The sequence below is a fragment of the Ursus arctos genome, chromosome X (genome assembly GCF_023065955.2).
Source record: "Ursus arctos isolate Adak ecotype North America chromosome X, UrsArc2.0, whole genome shotgun sequence".
In the NCBI taxonomy this organism is placed as follows: Eukaryota; Metazoa; Chordata; class Mammalia; order Carnivora; family Ursidae; genus Ursus; species Ursus arctos.
In genome coordinates this window covers 79,460,604-79,481,893 of record NC_079873.1, presented here as the reverse complement: position 1 = coordinate 79,481,893, position 21,290 = coordinate 79,460,604, and the positions used below count along the sequence as shown (strand labels likewise).

The 21,290-nt window shown below is 43.4% G+C and overlaps 1 protein-coding gene across 1 annotated transcript in view; it reads left to right on the top strand.

The window, feature by feature from the left end:
- The window catches only part of NXF3 (nuclear RNA export factor 3), a 60,279-nt gene that overhangs the window by 23,345 nt on the left and 15,644 nt on the right, over positions 1-21,290 (top strand). Inside the window, exons 4-5 of the mRNA XM_048213802.1 lie at positions 9,095-9,274; positions 10,679-10,754. Of these exons, the coding sequence (XP_048069759.1) occupies positions 9,095-9,274; positions 10,679-10,754 (256 nt within the window). The remainder of the gene's footprint in view (positions 1-9,094; positions 9,275-10,678; positions 10,755-21,290) is intronic.

Genomic DNA, 21,290 nt, shown 5'->3' with positions numbered 1-21,290 from the left:
ATCCTAAAAGTTTTCATCACAAAGAAACACATTTTTGTGTGACTATATGAGTTGATGAATGTTACCTTATTGTGATGATCATTTTGTAGTGTATATGTATGTCAAGTCACTATGCTGCACGCCTCAAACCTATACAGTGTGGTATGTCAATCATATCTCAATAAAACTGGGGAAAAAGAAACAAAAGAGACACTATGAGAGTATTATCAGTACACAGAGACCCAGCAAGGTAATCTACAGCTCTTGCCCTCTGACAGTGAACTTGTACTTCCTAAAGAGTTACACCAGGAGATTCACTGTATCTTGTCTCTTCTCTGAGGTTAAAGTTGATTGTAGGTGTTCTCAGCCTGATCCATCCAGTATGAAATTTCTGTCTGCTTTTCATCTCATGTTTTGTGCAGTCTGAAGACAGTTGCCAGAATTGCATTTCATTAAAGGTTCCAAAAGGGTGCTATTCTAATTCTATAAATACTTCTTCATTTTTTTTAGCTGGAATCCGTATATACAAGAAACTTCCTTCCATCAGCTATTAGATTACACTGAGTATGGTATGCACAGGGTAGGATGACTGCTTAATTCTCTGGCAACATTTCTACTTTTCAAAATAATGAGTGGTTTCTCTAGGAGCCTCCAAAGATGAGCAGTGAGCTCATTTTGCTTTGTTATTTTGTTTTGCTTTGCTTTGCTTTTAGACTGTCATCTGGGGTTCGTAGGTATTTGTGTGTGTGATGCGTTTTGATCCATTGTAGTCATTATTTTATTTGATGTTCAAATTGTTCTATGTCTGGCCAGTGGGAGCCTCTTTAGGTTGGCCTCTGAATGTTGCTCTTTTAAAAAAAGATATTTATTTATTTATTTATTTATTTATTTATTTATTTATGACAGAGAGAGAGAGAGAGAGAGAGAGCGCCAGCAGGGGAAGAAGCAAGCAGAGCGAGAGGGAGAGAGAATCTGAAGCAGATTGTATTCTATATGTATTCTATTTTTCAGAAAATATACATCATCAGCTTCCATCCTTGCTGTTCCTCCAACCCTGGTGTAACTGAATTTTGAATTTGTTTTAAATTTAATTGATTTAAATATAAATAGCCATGCATGGCTAGCAGATACCCTATTCGAATGCAGCAGCTCTACACACATTTCTGCACCTTTCTCTTTTCACTTAACAATATATCCTAGAGAGCACTCCATAGCAGTAAAGAGAGGGAGTCCCTATTGCATTTATAGTGACATAGTACTCTCTAGCATGGATGTACATTAGATTATTCAACTATTGTTGGACCTTAGCCTTGTTTCTGGTCTTCTGCTGCTAGGAATTGTTTTACGTGAGGTGGCTTTATGCTTATGCCCTTTTGTCATTTTCCATCGGTTCTTTTGGATAGATTCTTGGGAGAGAGATTGCTGGTTGCAAGAGTGAATACCTCAGTAATTTTACCAGACAACATCGAATCCCCTGTTCAGGTGTTGTTCTATCAAACCAGCCCCTGTACGGTGGTGGGGGACACGGGGAGACCAGTACATTCCAGGAGCATAGACTCATTGCTGCACTTCATCTGCTGTGAAGTGAGTTCACTTTTTTTTCAGAAGCAAATGCTGTGTGGAATACCATGATAGTGGATAGGGCATTCTCTGCACCCAGGGATGGTAATTTGGGCAGTAGCTATGTGTGTGGGGAAGTCAAACCCACAGCCAGAGGATTCCAGTAAAAACACATTCTAGTGAGAACAAAATGCTGCCCCTTGCATGACAGAAGGGATCCGCTGTAGTCATCCTGCCCTCAGGTAACTAGCTGTTCTCCCCGAGGGAATGGTGCCATATCCAGCGACTCATTGTTGGTCTCAGATGCTGGCAGATTGGGCACTCAACAGTAACTATAGCCAGGTCGGCCTTGGTGAGTGGAAGTCATGGGCTGCAGGCAGTGGTTTGGCTGGAAGTTCAAGGACATGCAAGGAACATAATTAGAAAGTTGGTGTCAAGGAAGTCTGGGGAAGAGATAGGGTGGATAGACTCTAAATGAGTGAAAAAACATGCAGTTATTTTTGTTCCATGTGAATGCAAAGGGTCAGCAAGGGGTGGCCTCATCAGAGGAGGAAATTTTACTTAACAAAGGGATAGGATGGCTCTTTATCTGGGTATCAGTCAGCTTCTTTTCCAGTTCCCTGCTGTCATTGCCTGATGTGTTCATGAACAACGTGGGTGCCAGGGTGGCAGGGAAGGAGATTATGCTTGGCTCAGGTAAATGGAGGAGGTCAAACAGCCAGCTAACCAGGGGCAGGTTGATTACGGTGGGTCACTTCCATCATGGAAGGGGCAGTATTAAGTTCTTACTGGAGTACGTCGTTACTAGAATTCTCTGGATATGGATTTCCCTTCCCCGCATGCAACGCTTCTGCCAATGCTACCATCCTTGGACTTGCAGAATACCTTACCTGCCTGCCATGGCATTCCACGTAGCATGGCTTCTGACCAAGGAACTCTCTTCACAGCACATGAAGTGGGGCAACGGGCCTATGCTCATGAAATTCACTGGTCTTACCATGTTCCCCACCGTCATGCAGTAGCTGGTTTGATGGAATGGTGGAACGGCTTTTTGACGACTTAGTTCCAGTGCCAGCTAGGTGGCAATACATTGCAGGTGTGAGGCAAGGTGCTTTGGGAATCTGTTTGTGTTCTACATCAGCACCCCATATACATCCTCCCGTTGCTAGGATTCATGGGTCTAGGGATCATGGGCTGGAACTGGGTGTGACACCACTCGCTATTACCTCTAGCAATCTGCCAGCAAATTTTTTGCTTTCTGTTCCTGCCACCTTATGTTCTGCTGGTCTAGAGGTCTTTGTTCCAAAGGGAGGATTTCTTCCACCAAGAGACACACAATGATTCCATTGAACTGAAAGTTAAGACCGCCACCCAGTCACTATGGGCTCCTCATGTCTCTTAATCAACAGGCAAAGAAGGGAGTTACTATACAGGATAGGGTGATTGATTCCAATTAAAAGGGGGGGGATTTTACCCCCTTTTAATTTTACCACCTCCACAGTGGTGGTAAGGAAGGGGGTGTTTGGAATACAGGAGCTCCCTTAGGGTGTCTCTCAGTACTATCATGCCCTGTTGATTCAAGTCAATGGAAAACAAAATTCAGGAATGACTACTAGTGGCTCAGATCCTTCAGGAGTGAAGGATTGGGTACCCGACCCAGTAAAGCACCAGAAGAGTTGAAGGCAAAGGGAATACAAAATGGTTAGTGGAAGATGGCACTTAAAACTACTAGCTACGACCACGTGACCAGATGCAACTGTAATTGTTTTGAAGAGTTCTTCCTAATTGTGTTGAATGTGTGTGTAAATGTATGTTTACTATATATGATAATATATGCATCATATTTGTTTTCTTTCCTCTCTTATCCTCTTATCATGTAACATTAGATGTATTAGCTTGGCATCATAGTGTTTAAGTGTTAAGTTTACCTGGTAGTTACATAATAACAAGTTACGTAAGTTACACATGATGACAGGGAGAACAGTAAACATCACCCAAGGACTTTGCATCATCTTCAGGGGAATGGGTCAGTGCATTTTCACTTGCATACAGGACAGGTGTATATGTTAGGCAGAAATATGACCTTGTTATTGTGGGTTTTGGGGGGAACTAAGTATGATTCAAGGAGCTGTGTATGGGTACCAAGTTAACAAGGGGGGGCGTCCTATGATGGTTAATTTTATGTGTCAACTTGGCTAAGATTTGGTACCCAGTTGTTTTGGTCGAATACTAGTCTAGAGGCTGCTGTGAAGCTATTTTAAGGATATGATTAATATTTAAACCAGTAGACTTTGAGTACAGCAGATTACCTCCATGATGTGGCTGGGCCTCACTGAATAAGTTGAAGGCCTTAAGAGGAAAGACTGAAGTACCCTGAGGAGGAAAGATTTCTGCCTCCAGACTGCCTTTGGACTCGAGATGGCAACATAAACACCCACTAGAATTTATATTCATACGCACTATTGGTTCTGTCTCTCTGGAGAACCGTGACAAATAGACTTACCTTCACTATCTTTTATACGTTGCTTCTGTGCAATTATCATTTATGCAGTGTTAAAATCTGACCACCACCTCAGAACAGATCTGCATTTGTTGACCAAACAACCCTTTATGGTTGCGCAACTCTGTGCTGGTGTAGACACATGGGCTTGGCATACTTTGTTTAAATTTAAAATTTACTATCATCCACACTATCTGACTTATTCTACTGTGTTCTTTATATTTTCTGTGCAGAGCATGATTCCTAGGCTGCTTTGCATCTTCCGTTTTGGAGCAGAGGCATTTAATACCCAGGGAGAGGATCCAACAAAATGCAACTGGAGGTGTTAGGGCAGAGCGAAGCTTATACAAAGCAGTATATTACAATAGAGATATTTTGTAAGGGAAGAGGAGAGAGCATTGAGACTAAAGTAACTGAGGTTCCAAGAGGGTGATTTCTGATCTTGGGTATTCATAAAATAGGGAAACTGTGTGTGTTCGTATTCCAGGATATCCACCATTCATTCACTCATTCATTCATTCTATATGCATGGTAATGACCCTGAACAGTGGTGAGTGCCTGCATGTCCAACTCCTTCCACTGACATGGTCAATAAACTCCCTTTACTATTGACCACTTATACTAGAATGGTCTTCGATATTTCTTCTACATACACTGAGAAACATATCAGATAGTGTTATACTTTCTGCTTCAACCGTTAAGAAGCACTTAGAGGTTTTAAGAGGATGGGCCCCTGGGCGGCTCAGTAGGTTAAGCGTCTGCCTTCGGCTCAGTTCATGATCCCAGGGTCCTGGGATTGAGTCCCACATCAGGCTCCCTGCTCAGCAGGGAGTCTGCTTCTCCCTCTGATCCTCCCCCATCTAGTGCTCTCTCTCTCTCTCACACTCTCTCTCTCTCTCTCTTTTTCTCTCTGAAAGAAATAAACAAAATCTTTTTAAAAAGAAGTTTCAAGAGGAGAAGGAAAATCTACTCTGTTTAATCATGTTTGTGTTCTTTCTGTGTTCTTTCTTCCTTCCAGATATTCCTAGATTCCTTCTTTTACCAATATCCATGTGTTTAAAGACATTTCTTTAGCCATTCCTTTAGGATACATCTATTGGCGACAAATTCTTACCATTTTCCCTCACCTGAAAATGTATTTATATCCCTGTTAATTCCTGAAGGATAATCTATCTGCATATAGATTCGAGATTGACAGTTCTTTTAGCACTTGAACGATGTGCCACTTCCTTCTGGTCGACATGGCTGCTGATGAGAAATTTGCTATTCATTCTATAGTTCTCCTCCTATAGATAATGCGTTTTCCCCCCTCTTCCTGCTTTGAAGAGCTTTTTCTTTGTCTTTAGATTTCTGAAGTTTGATGATGTGTCCTTTCATGGATTCTCTTTGGGATTTGCTTAGCCTCTGTAAGTCTTTGGCCAGATTTGAAGGCTATCAGCCATTATCTGTTCCAATACTTTTTCTCCCATGCACTCTTTCTCCTCTCCATTCAGGACAACAATGACACGAATATTAGATATTTTGTTAGAGTCCCACAGGTCTTTGAGGCTTCGTTTTATTTACTTGTTTGTTTGTTTAGCTTAGTTTATTTCCTCTGTTGTTTCAGGTTGGGTAATTTCTACTGTTCTATCAACAGGCTCACTGAATCTTTTCTCTTTCTTCTCCATTCTTCTGTTGAGTTTATCCATTCCATTTTTATTTTAGTTATTGTAAGATTTGTGTGATGGTTAATTTTATGGGTCAACTTGTCTGAGCCTTACTACCCAGATATTTGGTCAGAAATTATTCTAGATGTTTCAGTGAATTTGTTTGGTTTGGGGGGGGTGAAATTATCACTTAAATTAGTGGACTTTGAGTAAACCGGATTACCTTGCCTAATGTGAGTGAGCATCATCTAATCAGTTGAAGGCCTTAATAGAACAAAGACTGGCCTCCACTGAGCAAGAAGGAATTCTGCCAGCAAACTGTTTTTGGGCTTGAACTGCAACTCTTCCCCGGGTCCCAAACCTGGCAGCCCATTGTAGAGTTTGGACTTTCCAATTGTCACTTGAGCAATTCCTAAAGAGAACCTCTCTCTCTCTCTCTCTCTCTCTCTCTCTCTCTCTCTCTCTCTCTCCCTCTCCGTGTGTGTGTGTGTGTGTGTGTGTGTGTGTGTGTGTGTGTGTGCATCTTTCCCCCTAAGAACCCTAATACACTTTGGTTCTAAAATTTACATTTGTTTATTCCTCTTTCTATTTTCTATATTTCTGCTGAGACTTTCTGTTCTTTTTTCATTCGTTTCAAACATGTTTATGTTCACTAATTGAAACCTTTTTATGATGATATTTTAAAATCTTTGTCAGAGAACTCCAACGTCTGTGCCATCTTGATATTCTTGTCTGTTGATTTTCATTTATTTTTCAAGTTGACATTTGGTACATAGAAGAAGGATTTTTATTGTATTCAAGACTTTAGGACTTTATGTTGTGCAATTTTGCGTCTTATTTAAGTTGTATGTTTTAGCAAACCTTCTGTGATACCATTCCAACGGAAAAGGGAGGTTGTCAGCTCATAACAGCCAGGTGGGGATGCAAGTTTAGGTTCCCCATGTGGTCTCTGATACCACCCCAGAGGTTGGGGAGGGGTGCCTGGTTAGTCAGGTGAGTGTGGAATCCGTGCACTCCACTCAGACTTTACTGGCCCGGTGGGAGCGGAGCTGCATTTTCCTCTGTGGTATTTGACTGTAGTAGGATAGTTATCATCTAGACAGGTTTCTGTTGAGACATCTCCAGCTAGGCTTATGGGTTTTTCCCTTGTAAGTCAAGGTCTTCTTTTGTCTGGCTGCTTTTAATATTTTTTTCTTTATCACTACGTTTTGCAAATTTAATTACAATATGTCTTGGTCATGGATGAAGAGGGAAATCCCCCAGTTCTACGGAATGTTTCCCAGTCCTTAAGATACTACCTTCTCACAAACAGTTTCAGTCCCTGAGTACCCCACATCCTTCTTTCTCTTAAGCAGAGACAGTGGTTCTATTTCCTTGATTCAACCCCTCAAGGCCCTTGCAATAGCCCAATACTAACGGTTTACATTAGGGAAGAAGTTTGGGGCTGTTTCAGAACTGCAGAAGGTGTGGTCTTCTAGAGCTGTGGGTCTCCAACATTCCCGACACATTCAAAGATGCATTCAGCCCTATCCTGACAGCCACCTACTACCTACGGCCCCCGAGTTCCAAATGGGGACACCAGGCAGTAATAATAAGAAATCGCCATTCACTAGGAGAAGAAAGGGAAGAAGAAAGGGGGGGGGTAAACAGAAGGGGGAATGAACCACGAGAGACTATGGACTCTGGGAAACAAACTGAGGGCTTCGGGCAGCGGGGGGGAATGGGATAGGCTGGTGATGGGTATTAAGGAGGGCATGTATTGCATGGTGCACTGGGTGTTATACGCAAGTAATGAATCATGGAACTTGACATCAAAAACTAGGGATGTACTGTATGGTGACTAACATAATATAATAAAAAAATTATTATTAAAAAAAAGAAATCGCCATTCACGGTGCTTATAAAAATGTCAATAACATCGTACTTTAAAAGTACTATAGGTCACTAAGTCACAGGAATAAAAGGCACAGCATAGGGAATATAGTCAATGGTATTGTAAAAGTGTCGTTTGGTGACAGATGGTAGCTACACTTGTCGTGAGCATAGCATAAGAGTTGTTGAATCACTATGTCTTACACCTGAAACTAACGTAACATTGTGGTGTCAACTTAAAAAACAGGAAGTACTACAGGTCACTATAAGAAAATTAACCATTGGCTTGGGAAGCGTTAAATGTCAGTGCCAAAATAAAGTTAGGGCAACTGGAGCCCTGGAGGCTTCAGGACACAGTGAGGAAATTAGAGTAATTCCAGGTTTCATGACTGAGCAGACATTCACATAGCATAATTCTCCAATTTCCTTAGCCTTTCTTAACTTCCTATACCTTGACCTAAACTATGGATTGAATAATAGTTTAGTTGAATAAAGGTTTGGATGAAAGGAGATACAATTTTGAGTACTACTTGTTTACAGTAGTTTTGCCAATTTGATTTTCCCTCCTTCCAGATCATCTTTCCTGGAGGAAATTCTTGTTCCTCTGACTCCTCCCTGTCTGCCTACTGCCTTAAAAAACAATCAGTTCGCGTGGTTCCCATTCCCAGGTCTCTTGGCCCCTGGGGCAGAATTTCACGTGGACGACCATTATTGTCATCATCATCATTATCATCACCTCCAAGAGTGGTTGTTGAGTGAGCACCCACGGGGGAATGTAAAATGACCAGTCATAAATCCCCGGTGACCCATCATCTACATAAGAGATTGCTGGGTATATGAAATATCCCTGACCCTTCTTTCACTTCGCCCCTTCTCCCCCAGAGAGGGTTTTTAGACTTTTTCCCTTATCAATCTCTTTTTGCTTAGAACATGAAATTTCAGTACCACAGCTGAAATGGTAAGTGTTTCTGTTTTGTGGCCCTTTGTACTGCCACGAACCATTGGAATATAAAGGTTACCAACTCCCTACCTTCAAGAACTCATTTTTAGCCCATTTGGGGGTAATGTCTGTTAAGAATGCATTGAATATCGTGATGAGCACAAAAGCTGGAACCCAATAATATGGTGTATGATATGTAGAACTCTTCCTTAGGCTCTGTTGGCGTACCCTTGGTCGTCTGTAAAAGGGGACCCACGACGCCTTCCTTATGAAACCGTAGGGAGGGGGTAAATGGGAAACCCAGTGCAGAGTACACAGCACATAGGGAGACTTCAAGAAATGTGAGTCCTGGCCCACCTTTCTCCTCCTTCCCAGAGAGTGATGACTGGTACCTAAAACCAAGCAGCATATCTGCCACAGAGATCATCCAGAAACGTGGCAGTTAGAAGTAGCCCCTACTCACATAATGAATGAAGCTTTGGGGCCATTTCTGTGTCGCAGGATGGCTTTGGTGAGGGATTTGGGGTGAGAAAAGAGGATCATCAAACCGTGTCCTTTAATTCCTTGTCCTATCCTGTTTCTTTGTTTATCTTCTAGATCGGTATTGGAAAAGCGGTTTACCATTGAGCTCCCAAATGAAGAGAGAGTGCAGATAAAAGGAGGCAAGAATCACAGGCCCTTGACCCTGACACCAGACCCCGTTACCCCCTACAGGACCACGCACGGGAATTTCATCTGTACCATCAGCTTCTTCAAAGAGAAGGGCTGGGGAGCTCTGTACCCACATGGGCACAATACTAGAAATGTGTAAACCTACACGTTTTCAAGTCCTAGAAGGTTATCATCTATCAAGGAGACCGTTGGTTGCCCTTTGGGGGAGTGTGAGAGGTAAATCCCATTCCTGTCCCTGCCTAGATGACTCTGGAAGATGGATTTTCCATCGTGATGAGTCTGAGTTTGTCATCTGTCAAAGGGGTATAATGATGCCATCCTCACAGAGATGCTGTGAGAGAGAACACTGCACATATCTAATTGTGTGCATGTTTCAGCTATAAACATATAAGTGATATCGTAGTGTAAGGGCCCCTTGACAACCTGTTTTTTTTCTGAAAATAGTGTTTCTGAGATTTCTCTAATAAGGTAACTTTGGGGCCATTTTGATATGACCAGCCATGTTGCCATGGCCATTCTGACATGTGCTTCCTGGGGCACTGGTTCTGAAGTTCTCTGCAGGCCAGAAATAAGGGTGGGGCTGCTGACAGGACTCCACTTTTCACTCTGATAGGTGTTGCCTAAGGTCTCTGCAAAGAGGTTGTACCAAATTAGTTCTTCTCCAGCAGTATATGGAGTTCTCGTTGCCCCAATCCAACCAATTTCCATTTAAACAGGATGCTGCATGAACAGAAACTCACTGAGCAGGTTTGCTTTTCAAACTCTAGAATTATTGTAGGACATATTGTGAGGCATACGATGGGACCATTAGCTAGCCATTTGGAAACGCGTGTGAAAAATACGTCATTAGGAGAGAAGTGAGATAGGGAAAAACGAAAATCATCTTAACATTCTAACGAGGTGGTATTACATTAGGGATTAATATTAATAATGTTGTCAAATCCATTCTTTGCAGAGATCTGGAGAAAGAAGCGTAATCTCTTTGCCATGTGTGTCTGTGCTCAGGAACATGTACTTTGGAGTCACACACACCTGCAAAGGGAGGATAGCCATACCTCACTACCAGGGTTATCCTGTGATTCAATCCAGCCACCGAATGAAAAACAGGAGTTGGATCCCTTGCAAGCATTTTCCTTCATAGAGAGTAGCTGTCTTTCCCCCCCGGAGCTGGGAATTCCTGGGGCAACTTGTCCTGCTCCCTCAGCCAGGGCCCCTTAACCTGCACGCTTCAGAATCACTTTGCTGATTCTTTTCTCAACCCTTGCCTGAAACTCCCGAAAAGGTGGACATATCTATGGAAGGCCGTTCAGGTTACAAGCCGTAACCGGATGGGCTCCGGAGACCAAATAAAGCACCATTTGGCACCAACGGCGTATGGGAGTGCCCCTCCCCTTCATTCCAGCAATGCCAGGTATTACCAGCTTTTGTTCTTATTGCCCATCCGATCTGCTCATATTCCCTAGATGTGCCTCATGGGAGAGTCCTCTGAGATGGTCGTTAAACTTACAGATTCGCAGCTCTTGTTCCTCTGCAGAATCTCCAAGAGCTCAAAGAGAAAACGTGCTTCTTTGATGTTAACCTGCAGGTAAAATGAGAGGACACAAAAGACCTTACTTAAGTGGAAATGGGGTGTTGATTTTAATCCGTGATCCCAAATTTCACGGGTCAGGAGAAGAGATGGCAAACGACTGATGATGCCCTACTTGTAAAGAGACGCCGTCAACTGGGGACGGTGACTTCAGCGTGGGCTCCAGGGGCTGCCTCTACTTCTCTCACTCCCTGATCTATTTTGTGTGGATGAGGCTGTGTTCTGTGAGGCTCTGAGGGCATGTGCTTCTGGGCAGTAGGGAGAGGGAGGAGTGCTAGAAAGGTGTCAGCTGTTAGGGAAGCCCTGAGCATAGGGGATGCTGATGTAAGAAATGAGTGAAAATCAGGGCCCTAAATCAGGTTGGCCGGCTATGAATGTGGTGCCTAATAATAAGAATGGCACATGCTCCCTTCTCAGAGGCATGGGAAATCCCTGTGTGGGGATGATACTTCTGTCTTTGTGTGACTTGGAACCTAATTCTGAAGGCAGTCCCTGGTATGTCCTCAAATGGCACGGTAGGGGCACTGTTGGGAGGTGGACTCCTCTGAAAGACACAGACGGTCAGAGCTATTTTTGAGACCCCACTGCCTGTGGACAGGACAGCTTCTTCCAGCTGCCGAGAGGAGGACAGGAGAGAAAGCTAGGTGGACATAGGTCTCTCTCTCTCTCTCTCCTTCTCTCTCTCTCTCTCTCTCCCTCTCTCTCTCTCTCCCTTTTCCCTAAGGATAACTAAGGTTCGTTGCTCATCTCTTTCTTATTAGACTTGCATATTCATGTAGTAATACTGCTCAACACATTAATCTGGGCACCTCCTATACACAAATAAAAAGAAAAGAAAAATCTAATATATAATTCTAGTAAGAGACCAAAGTCACACAATTAATTTCAGAGATACGATGATGACAGAATAATATCCCGCTCCTATTCCTAGTTTGTAAAACAAAATATAGCTTAATAAAATACTGCTTTAGTATGGCTGTAGGAATATTTGTATTGTTTGGTAGGTGTCTCTTAAAGAAAAAAGCAACCACTGTTAAAATGAGAACCAGGATCATCAACTCTGGCTGAGTGAGGTGCTGGCCTGAGGATTTTTGAGCACTCTTACATGTTTCATAAACTTGAACTAGAGCTCAGGTTTGCTGATTCCCAGCTCTGTGCTCCCTTCATGAAGTACTGCAGAGCTGCCCTTCAAAGGACATGCAAGATTTCCAAGGTTTCCTTCTTTTCTTCAGGCTGAATAGTATTCCGTTGTGTGTGTGTGTGTGTGTGTGTGTGTTGTGTACACACACATATACATATCCATATATGCGTACAAATACACATACACTCACTTATATGTGGAAAACTTTTTGAAAAGGTCAAACGATTAGTAACAGAGAGTAGAATGGTGATTACCAGGGTCTGGGAATGGGAGGAGAGGGGAGACACTGATCAGAGGGTACAAACTTTCAGTTATAAGATGAATACATTCTGGAGATCTAATGTACAGCGTAGCGACTATAATTAACAGTAGTATATCGTATACTTGAAATTTGCTGAGAGAGTAGATCTCAAGTGTAATCACCAAACACACAGGAAAAGTGGTAAGTATGGGATAGATGGATAGGTTAACTAGTTTTATTGTGGCAATCATTTCGCAGTGCACGCGTGTACCAAAACGTCAGGTTTCACACCCTAAATACATATAGTTTTTAATGTGTCAAATATAAAGAAATTGAAAAAAAAAAAAGATACAAAGGCCAGTCCTGGTTCTTACTGGTTTGAAGACACAGTTTCCTCACCAAAAAGGGGGGATGGACGCCACTCCCTTGCTGGGTAGATCTGAAGACGTAACGCCATCCTGTGTGTGCATTAAACAAGGCCTGTGCAAATATAACCCCTTCCTGTTAATGAGACACTGGGGTGACTGGAACATAGAGGGATCAGCCAATGGTGCAGTTTGCCTAGGGCACGGAGGGCTTGGCACACAGGGCTAGAAATACAGGCTGGATCCATAGGATGTGGAGCCTTGGCAGGAAGAGAAGGTGGGCTGCCTTTGAGGGTGTTTTGAAGGAATGATTGTCTTTATCCACTTTCCTAGGAGCTCCAGCATTAACAGGCACTGCTATTCCTTCCAGGGGATATATTTGGCTCTCAGCCTCTGCTGCTATGCAACAGTCTGCTTCTGAGATCACAGCAGGACTCAGGGACACTGCTCTGGTTAGCTGTGTCCATAGCGTCCTGGAGAGGGGAAGACGGGGAGGGGGTGGGCGCAAGTCTGGGAAGCCTTTGCAGGGGTGGGATCCTGGGTTCTGGAGCAGCCTGCTCTCTCAGAGGGGCCCACTCCACAGTGTGGACACATCAGGTAACACCACTGAGGGAAGACAGTGTGAGTAAAAGGGATGCATCAATGAGCCAAATACGGATGTGGGGTGAACGCCAAAGAAAGCTTATGTTCAGTCTTTCCACATACACAGGACTATTCCAAACAGAATTGGGGACACACTCTCCGTACTGTTTCATGAATTATTCTAATGAATAACACATGTTTTTTTTCATTTCAAAAATCAGGAATTTTAGTATTAAAGAAAGCAGAAAGCACAATGGGGATAGATGTCCCTTTGCTGGTCACATGGAGAATTGCAGTTCTAAAAATCTTGGATGGGGACACAGCGAGAGTGGTGGGAAGGAGGAAGGAAAGGACCTGGGCTTGATGGGACCAGAAAGAGCCTTCTGGAAGTTTCTACCCACTGGCAGAAGTCCCTCTGCATCCATCACTTTTTGGCATCTCTAAGTCCCAAGACAGAAAGCCCACGCCTGCCTGAGATGGAGAGAAAGCTGCACTTGGAGCGTGCATATGGAATGATAGAGCTTGAGACATAAAAACACAGACATGCAGAATGTTGTGTTTCAGCCATACACACACACACACACACACACACACACACACCCCTACCACGTGTAAGCAATTAATTTTGAACTTGCTTTTCCTCCCACGAGCAGTCTATTTCATACATATTTCAAAAATAGTAAGTATATGTGTCCGTTTTGGTCAATCCAGTTACAAATTCCTTCTCTCCAAATTATGACCTTGATGATTTTCCTGATGTAACATTTCAAACAGTGAGTGAGTGTGTATTTATAAAATAATGTTACTTGGTATCTGTCATTTTCTGATCCTCATCCTCTGAACAAAAGGGGCCTCTGTCAATAGACTGGTGCTTCTTCTCCAGATGCGGTTATCTATAGGTAGAGAATTAACTTGTATTTACAGATAAACAAATATATATTCCCATTCACATGTTTTTCAAAATCATAATTACATTATATGTACACATCTGTAGCTTGCTTCCCCAATTAGTGTTATTCATCTCGGTTATCACATGCATTTCACTGGTTGCTGCGGTTTTGGCATTTAAAAATGTTTTTGTGTGTGTACATTTTTCAGTGAGTTCTCTGTAGCAGTCCTATATCTATCTCTTTGTTGGTTAATACATGTGCTTCATATTGCAAGCTAGTCGCTTTCAACTCTACTACATACTTACTCAGTGCTGCCGTACCGCTCTCCAGAGTGGCTGTACACTCACCAGCGGCACCTGTCAGTTCCCCTTGCCCAAATCACGCATCTAAAGGGAAGGTTGCATGTCTGGTTCTAAACACGGGCCTCGTCGGTGTCAGACAAACAGGCCAGATGATACTGGCTCTATCTCCCAGTAGCTGTGTGAACCTAGAAACACTTAAGCTCCTAGAGCCTCACCTTTGTGGTGTGTAAATGGAAATCCTGACTCCTACCTGAAGGGGACATTGTGAGGAGTTCAAGGGGAAACCGCCCTAAGGATCCTAGCATGATATTTGGTGCATCATCCACAATGCCAATGTTTGCTGCCTTCCCATCCCAACTGCTCCAATCTTTGACCGGGATGAAGTTTCTTCCCTCAATAGCAGCACCACGTTTTAGCGAGTATTTGCCAATGTAAGAGGAAGGGAAACACACGTACTCATCTGTTTAACGTAGGTATTTCAGTGCCATCTCTGTGACGTGCAGCATTTTGTGGAGCTGCGCTGGGGCAAAGTCCTTATCCTTTCCGTGGAACAATTCTGCTTTTCCTGTCCTCAGTCGGTACCCTCTATGTGCGCATCAGGACTGCGCATGACCTGGGCTTCTGGGAAGACCTTGACGCCCAGGAAGAGGTGACTGGGGATCTACTGGGAGGGACGCTGGAATGCGGGTCAGGAGCTCTTCCTGGGACTCAATGCCTGAGCCATCCCAGGGTAAGTTCCTTGCCCTGCATGTCCTACACTGTCCCATGGGTGTTCACTGAGCATCTGTCACTCTTCACACCTTTGGTGGCCCAGGGGCTGCAGAGGTCATGGTAGTGGTTTCACAGGGTCCAGGTCCTTGTGGAACTTGTGGTAACCTCTGTAGAACCTCCTTAATGTGTAAAGAGGAGGAAGGGCTCACTGGAGTCGCTCAGAGACTCCCCGAAGATGAGCTGGGCCTGACACAGTGGGCAGGGCTAATGGAGGCTGGATGAGAGGGAAGGGATGGGGAGTCCAGCCTGACTGGTGAAGAGTGGGGGCTCCCAGGGAAGCAGACATGGCTCAGAGGTAACTGATTGCACACTCCAGGGGGCTGAGACCATCCTGGCTCAGGAGCAATTGCAGGATTATTACGTATTTGCTTCTTTGTGATCTTACACAATCTTCTAGGAAGTCTGGGCGAGATCACAGCCTTGCCTGACCTAAAAGATACTTGGTTAGAGGTGTGTCCTCCTACCACTACCTCACCACCACCTTTTCTGATGCAAGCTAGGGCACTAAGAGCAGCCAGGCATCACTTCTTCCCACTTTATTCTATTCTGGAGGGGTGCGGACAGTGTCTAACCTTGTCTGCTCTAGGTCTGACGTTCCTGCCTTTGGATATGGCCATTGAAGGGGTATAAACTATTCACATCCAACCACCGGCTTTCTTCAGCACAAGACTTATAGGATGACGGTATGACAAAGGGCTGTGAATGGAGGGGGATTCTGGGATCACTAAAGGCACGATGTCACTAAATGAGAAGCCACGTGGGATCAATGGAATCCACGTTTAGGAAGAAGATAAGTAGCAGTTATGAGCTGGCACTGGGGCTAGGGACCACAGGCAGGGATCCCAGGGCTAAGGGTATCTGATCAGTCAGGGATAGGTTCTGAGACAAAGTATTGGGAGCAGAGAGTAACACACAGGATCTGGAGGTATTCTGAGTGAAGGCACCCAAGTTAGTTGGAGATGAGGGATGGAAAAGGGCATCGCCAGGCCACTCCCTCCTGGAGTTCCTGCAGCTGCTTCTGGGCCTCCTTCCGCACAGAGGCTCCTGGGCCCTGATGGGGGATAGGGAGGGGTCCACCCCCCACCCCCACCAGCAGCAGCCTTTGTGAGAAACACACCTCGTTGGAGGTGGTCCGGGTACTTGATGCCTTTGTGCTTGATGGGCAGGAAGAGAAGCAGCCTATGGGAAATAATGCCTCTTTTATTATTTCATGAGCTAAGCCCACATGGAATTCCACAGCCCCAGCCTCTCTGCCACCCTCCCCTGAAGCAGAGTGAGCCAGCGCATGGGGAAGTGAACAGAGCAGCTGCTGCTGGAACCTTCCTGTCCAGGCTCCCATTGCTACCCTCCGTCCTAAACAGTCTTTCCACCTCATACTCCATAACCGTATCACAGACAATCCACCCGTTCCTTGGTACAGGCATCTACAGTGGACTCTGCCCGTCACAGATGTTTGATCAGCATGGAGACTGTGGAAATAAGGAGCGATAAAAGACATAGGAAAATCTGCATCCTAAACATAAGTTTAAAAACAGTTCTATCTTAATAAAAGAAGATGTTGCTTGAGGGATGGTTTATATGCTATGTAGTTTCCTTTTTAAAATTAAGTTTTAGTTTAATTCCAGTATAGTTAACATACAGTGTTCTGTTAGTTTCAGGTATATGATACAGCGATTCAAAAATTCCATACATCACCCGGTGCTCATCACGACAAGTGCACTACTTAATCCCCATCACCTCTTTCAACCCCCCCCCATAACCATCTGTTTGTCCTCCACAGTTAAGAGTCTGATTCTTCATTTCTCTCTTTCTCTCAATCTCCCTCTCTCTCTCTCTCTCTCTCTCTCTCTCCCCTTGCTTGTTTGTTTTGTTTCCTAATTTCACATATGAGCGGGATGACACGGTATTTGTCATTCTCTGATTGATTTATTTCACTTAGAACTATACTCTCTAGCTCCATCCATGTCATTGCAAATAAGATTTCATTCTTTTTTGTGGCTGAGTGATATTCCATAACACACACACACACACACACACACACACACACACACACACACGTACATATGTATATATAACACATCTTCTTTATCCATTCATCTACTGATGGACACTTGGGCTGCTTCCGTATTCTGGCTGTTGTAAATAATACTGCCATAAACATAGGGGTTCGCATATCCCTTTGAATTTGTGTTTTTGTATTTTTTCGGTGTGTACATAGCCTGTGGTGCGATTACTGGATCGTAGGGTAGTTGTATTTTTGACTTTTTGAGGAACCTCTATACTGTTTTCCAGAGCGGCTGCACAAGTTTACATTCCCATAAACGGGGTTCCCTTTACTGCACATCCCCGCCAACAGTTGTTGTTTCTTATGTTTCTGATTTTAGCCATTCTGACTCGTGTGAAATGATATCTCGTTGTGTTTTTTTTTTTTTTTTAGAGACTGTATTTATTTGACAGAGAGAGACACAAGCGGGAGAGGGAACACAAGCAGGGGGAGTGGGAGAGGGAGAAGCAGGCTTCCCGCTGAGCAGGGAGCCAGACACGGGGCTCGATCCCAGGACCCTGGGATCAGGACCTGAGCTGAAGGCAGGCCCTTAATGGCTGAGCCACCCAGGCGCCCCAATCTCATTGTGGTTTTGATTTGCATTTCCCTGATGGCTAATGATGTTGAACACCTTTTCTTTTCTTTCTTTTTTTTTTTTTTTAATTTTATTTTTTTGACAGAGAGAGAGAGAGAGAGCACACGAGGGAGAGAGCACAAGCAGGGGAAACGGCAGAGGGAGAGGGAGAAGCAGGCTCCCCCCTGAGCAGTGAGACTGACTGGGGCTCAGTCCCAGGACCCTGGGATCATGACCTGAGCCGAAGGCAGGCGCTTAACGACTGAGCCACCCAGGCACCCCGAGCACCTTTTCATATACCTGTTGGTCATTTGTATATCACCTTTGGAATAATGTCTATTCAGGTCCTTTGACCATTTTTTGATCAGATTATTATTTTTATGTTATTGAGGTGTATGAGTTCCTTATATAGTTTGGACATTAACCCTTTAGCAGATAGATGGTTTGCAAATATTTTCTCCCACTCCGTAGGTTGCCTTTTAATTTTGTTGATTATTTCTCTTGCTGTGCAAAAGCTTTTTAGGTTCATGTGGCCCCACTTACTGATTTTCGCTTTCATTGCTTCTGTGTCTTTGTGTCATATGCAAAAAAATCATTGCCAAGAACATCGCCAAGGAGCTTTCCCCTTATATTTTCTTCTGGGAGTTTTATGGTTCCAGGACTTACATTTAAATCTTTGATTCATTTTGAGTAAATTTTTGTAAGTGGTGTTAAGATAGGGGTCCAGTTTCATTCTTTTGCATGTGAATGTCCAGTTTTCCTAGCACCATTTCTTTTTTTTTTTTTAAACATTTTATTTATTTATTCGACAGAGACAGAGACAGCCAGCGAGAGAGGGAACACAAGCGGGGGGAGTGGGAGAGGAAGAAGCAGGCTCCCAGCAGAGGAGCCTGATGTGGGGCTCGATCCCAGAACGCCGGGATCACGCCCTGAGCCGAAGGCAGACGCCCAACCGCTGTGCCACCCAGGTGCCCCCCTAGCACCGTTTCTTGAACTGACTATCCTTTCCCCGTTGAATATTCTTGGCTCTCTTAGGAAGTATTAGCTGACGGGTTATGCATGGGTCTATTTCTGGGCTCTCTGCTCTGTTCCACTGGTCCACGTGTATGTTTTTATGCCAGTACCATACCGTTTGATCATTGATGGCTTTGTAATGTAGTTTAAAAGCAGGAGGCGTGATGCCTCCAGCTTTGTTCTTCTTTCTCACATTGCTTTGGCAATTCTGGGTCTTTTGTGGTTCCATATAAATGTAAAGCCTTTTTTCGGTTCTGCTTGTGTGGAAAATGGCAGTGGTGTTTTGATAGGGATCGCACTGAATCTACAGATTACTTGGCGGTAGTATGGATACTTTAACAATATTAATTCCTTCCATCCGTGAACATGGAGTATCATTCCATTTATTTGTGTCTTCTCCAGGTTCTCTCGTCAGTTCAGCATATAGATATTTCACCTTCTTGGTTAAATTGATTTGTAAGTATTTTATTGTTTTTGATGCTAGTGTAAATGGGATTATTTTCTTGGTATCTTTTTTTTCAGTGGTTCACTGTCAGTGTGTAGATGTGTGACTAATTTCTGTATGCTGAATGTGCATCCTGCAACTTTACTGTATTCACTGTGATCTTGTTGGTTTTTTTTTTTTTATCTCATTTTATCATGATCACAGAGTGACTTAGTCTGATGTTGGTGTTCTGTGTGATGGGTGACAATCAACAGGAGGACAATATAACCTAGCTGTGAGTGTCAGGTGATTTCATGATGGAGAATGGTTGGGTAGACAGCAAGAAAAATTTGAGAGACTGCATATTCTCAATGAGAGAGATAGAGATTGCTGGTGTGGACAAAGCCAGGTATAGACGGAACCACTGAAGACAACCAGACCTGTTATACAGAGGTAAAGGCTCTACATTTTTTTTTTTCATCTGAGTGCATGATGAGCAAACTTGGGCACCACTATGCTAGAAGGTAATGGAAACGGGGCTCAAATCCAGATCTGCCTCACTCCTGTTCACAGGTCTATAACCAGTGAGATTTGGTACTACCCTCTCTTAGAGAGGAGGCCAGCACGGGGGAAGAGACGAACTTGTCCTGGGGACCATTTTCACATAAGGAAGTGAGGCAACAGGCAGATCCTACGCTGTGGCAGCCAGTTAAGGGTGAAGACCAGGTTGAAAGAAGTGAGGTGTGGCTGTTTATTCTCATACAATGCACTATCATATACCCTTGACGTTTCTACAGGGGAAAGCTTGTCATGTTTGAGGTTTTCAACCATTTTCTTCTCATATTCAGTTTGATGCTCAATATACTGTTTAATGTGTACATTGCACTTTCACCAGTAGAAAGTCAATTTCCTTTCCATTGTGGACATTCACCTCTACACTTTAAACAAACACCCTATGCTCATGCCTTCTGCCTAATAATTTCTTTTCCCAGCTCCTGAAAATGGATTGTCTCAATGGGCGGTCAAGGACTGCTTTGTATTCAGCCATATTTGTTTTGAGAAAGTAATGGATGGTACTTAAACTAGGTTTTGGTGCACTGCCAAATTAGTCAGATTCGAGGGTTTCATTCAAAGTGCCCATGAATATGTATGAAGGCATCTTCATCTTAACCTCAAATTCTGTAGTTTGTGTTACCTATTAGCAAACATGTCGTAATGCAGATTTTAATTGTAATGCTTAAAAATGAAACTCTTTAATTTCGAGAAAACAAGTTCTTTTTGAGAAACACATATTCCTTCAAGCCTTGCCAATGGCATTCTTACAATTGTTAATTCGTTTTCACTGGGAAAGGATATATAGCTTTCCTTCTCTGTTAAAAGCAATATCTGGGTAACAGATGTCTGGGTGATAAACGGTAGAAACAGAAACAAAGAATTGTCTCAAATAGTCACAGTAAATTGAAGCTAAAATTTTAAATAGTTTTCAGGTGTCAGGAAGGGAACCCCAAAGGTTTACTATGTGAGTGTTTTGTGGCGTTGCTAGTTATTTGCATTTCTCCCTCCATCCTTGAATGTATTTTCCACACTGTCTAAACTGAGTGGGAATTCCCATTATGTTCATAAACAAAGCCTATAAAAGTATCTCCGATAATTAATGCAAGACCAGGTGAAGCAGTAGGAATCATGAAAAGGCTTTGGCTTCAGAAGATGTGGATTCCATTCTGGGCTCAGCCAATGACTAGGAGCATGACATGTGACCGTGTGGGACATTAAGGCCCCAGGCACCAGCTTCCCTGTTCAGGGAGTGAGGATTCTCTTCCTCATAGGGTCTTTGCCAGAATTTATTGGAATCACAAGGCAGTGAAGGTCACACAGGTGCTTTAGCCTCAGCCATGCCTGGAATCTGAGGCTCAGTTTCCTCATCCGTAAAGAAGGAATCACCATGTGGACTTTGTGGTTACATCAAAGGGATTAAATGTTATTATGTAGATTAAAATATAAGTCGGTGTCATATTACATATATAATTAGTGAGAATATAAAGAAAGCTGAGATCTCCTCAGGGGTTAATGGAAATTTTTGCTTCCTTTTTTAGGTTTTTTTTAATGACTTTTGAAATTCTGAAATATATTTAAGAGCATTCCATAAAGCGAATTATTTAAAAACGCCCAAAACTTGTTGGCGAGG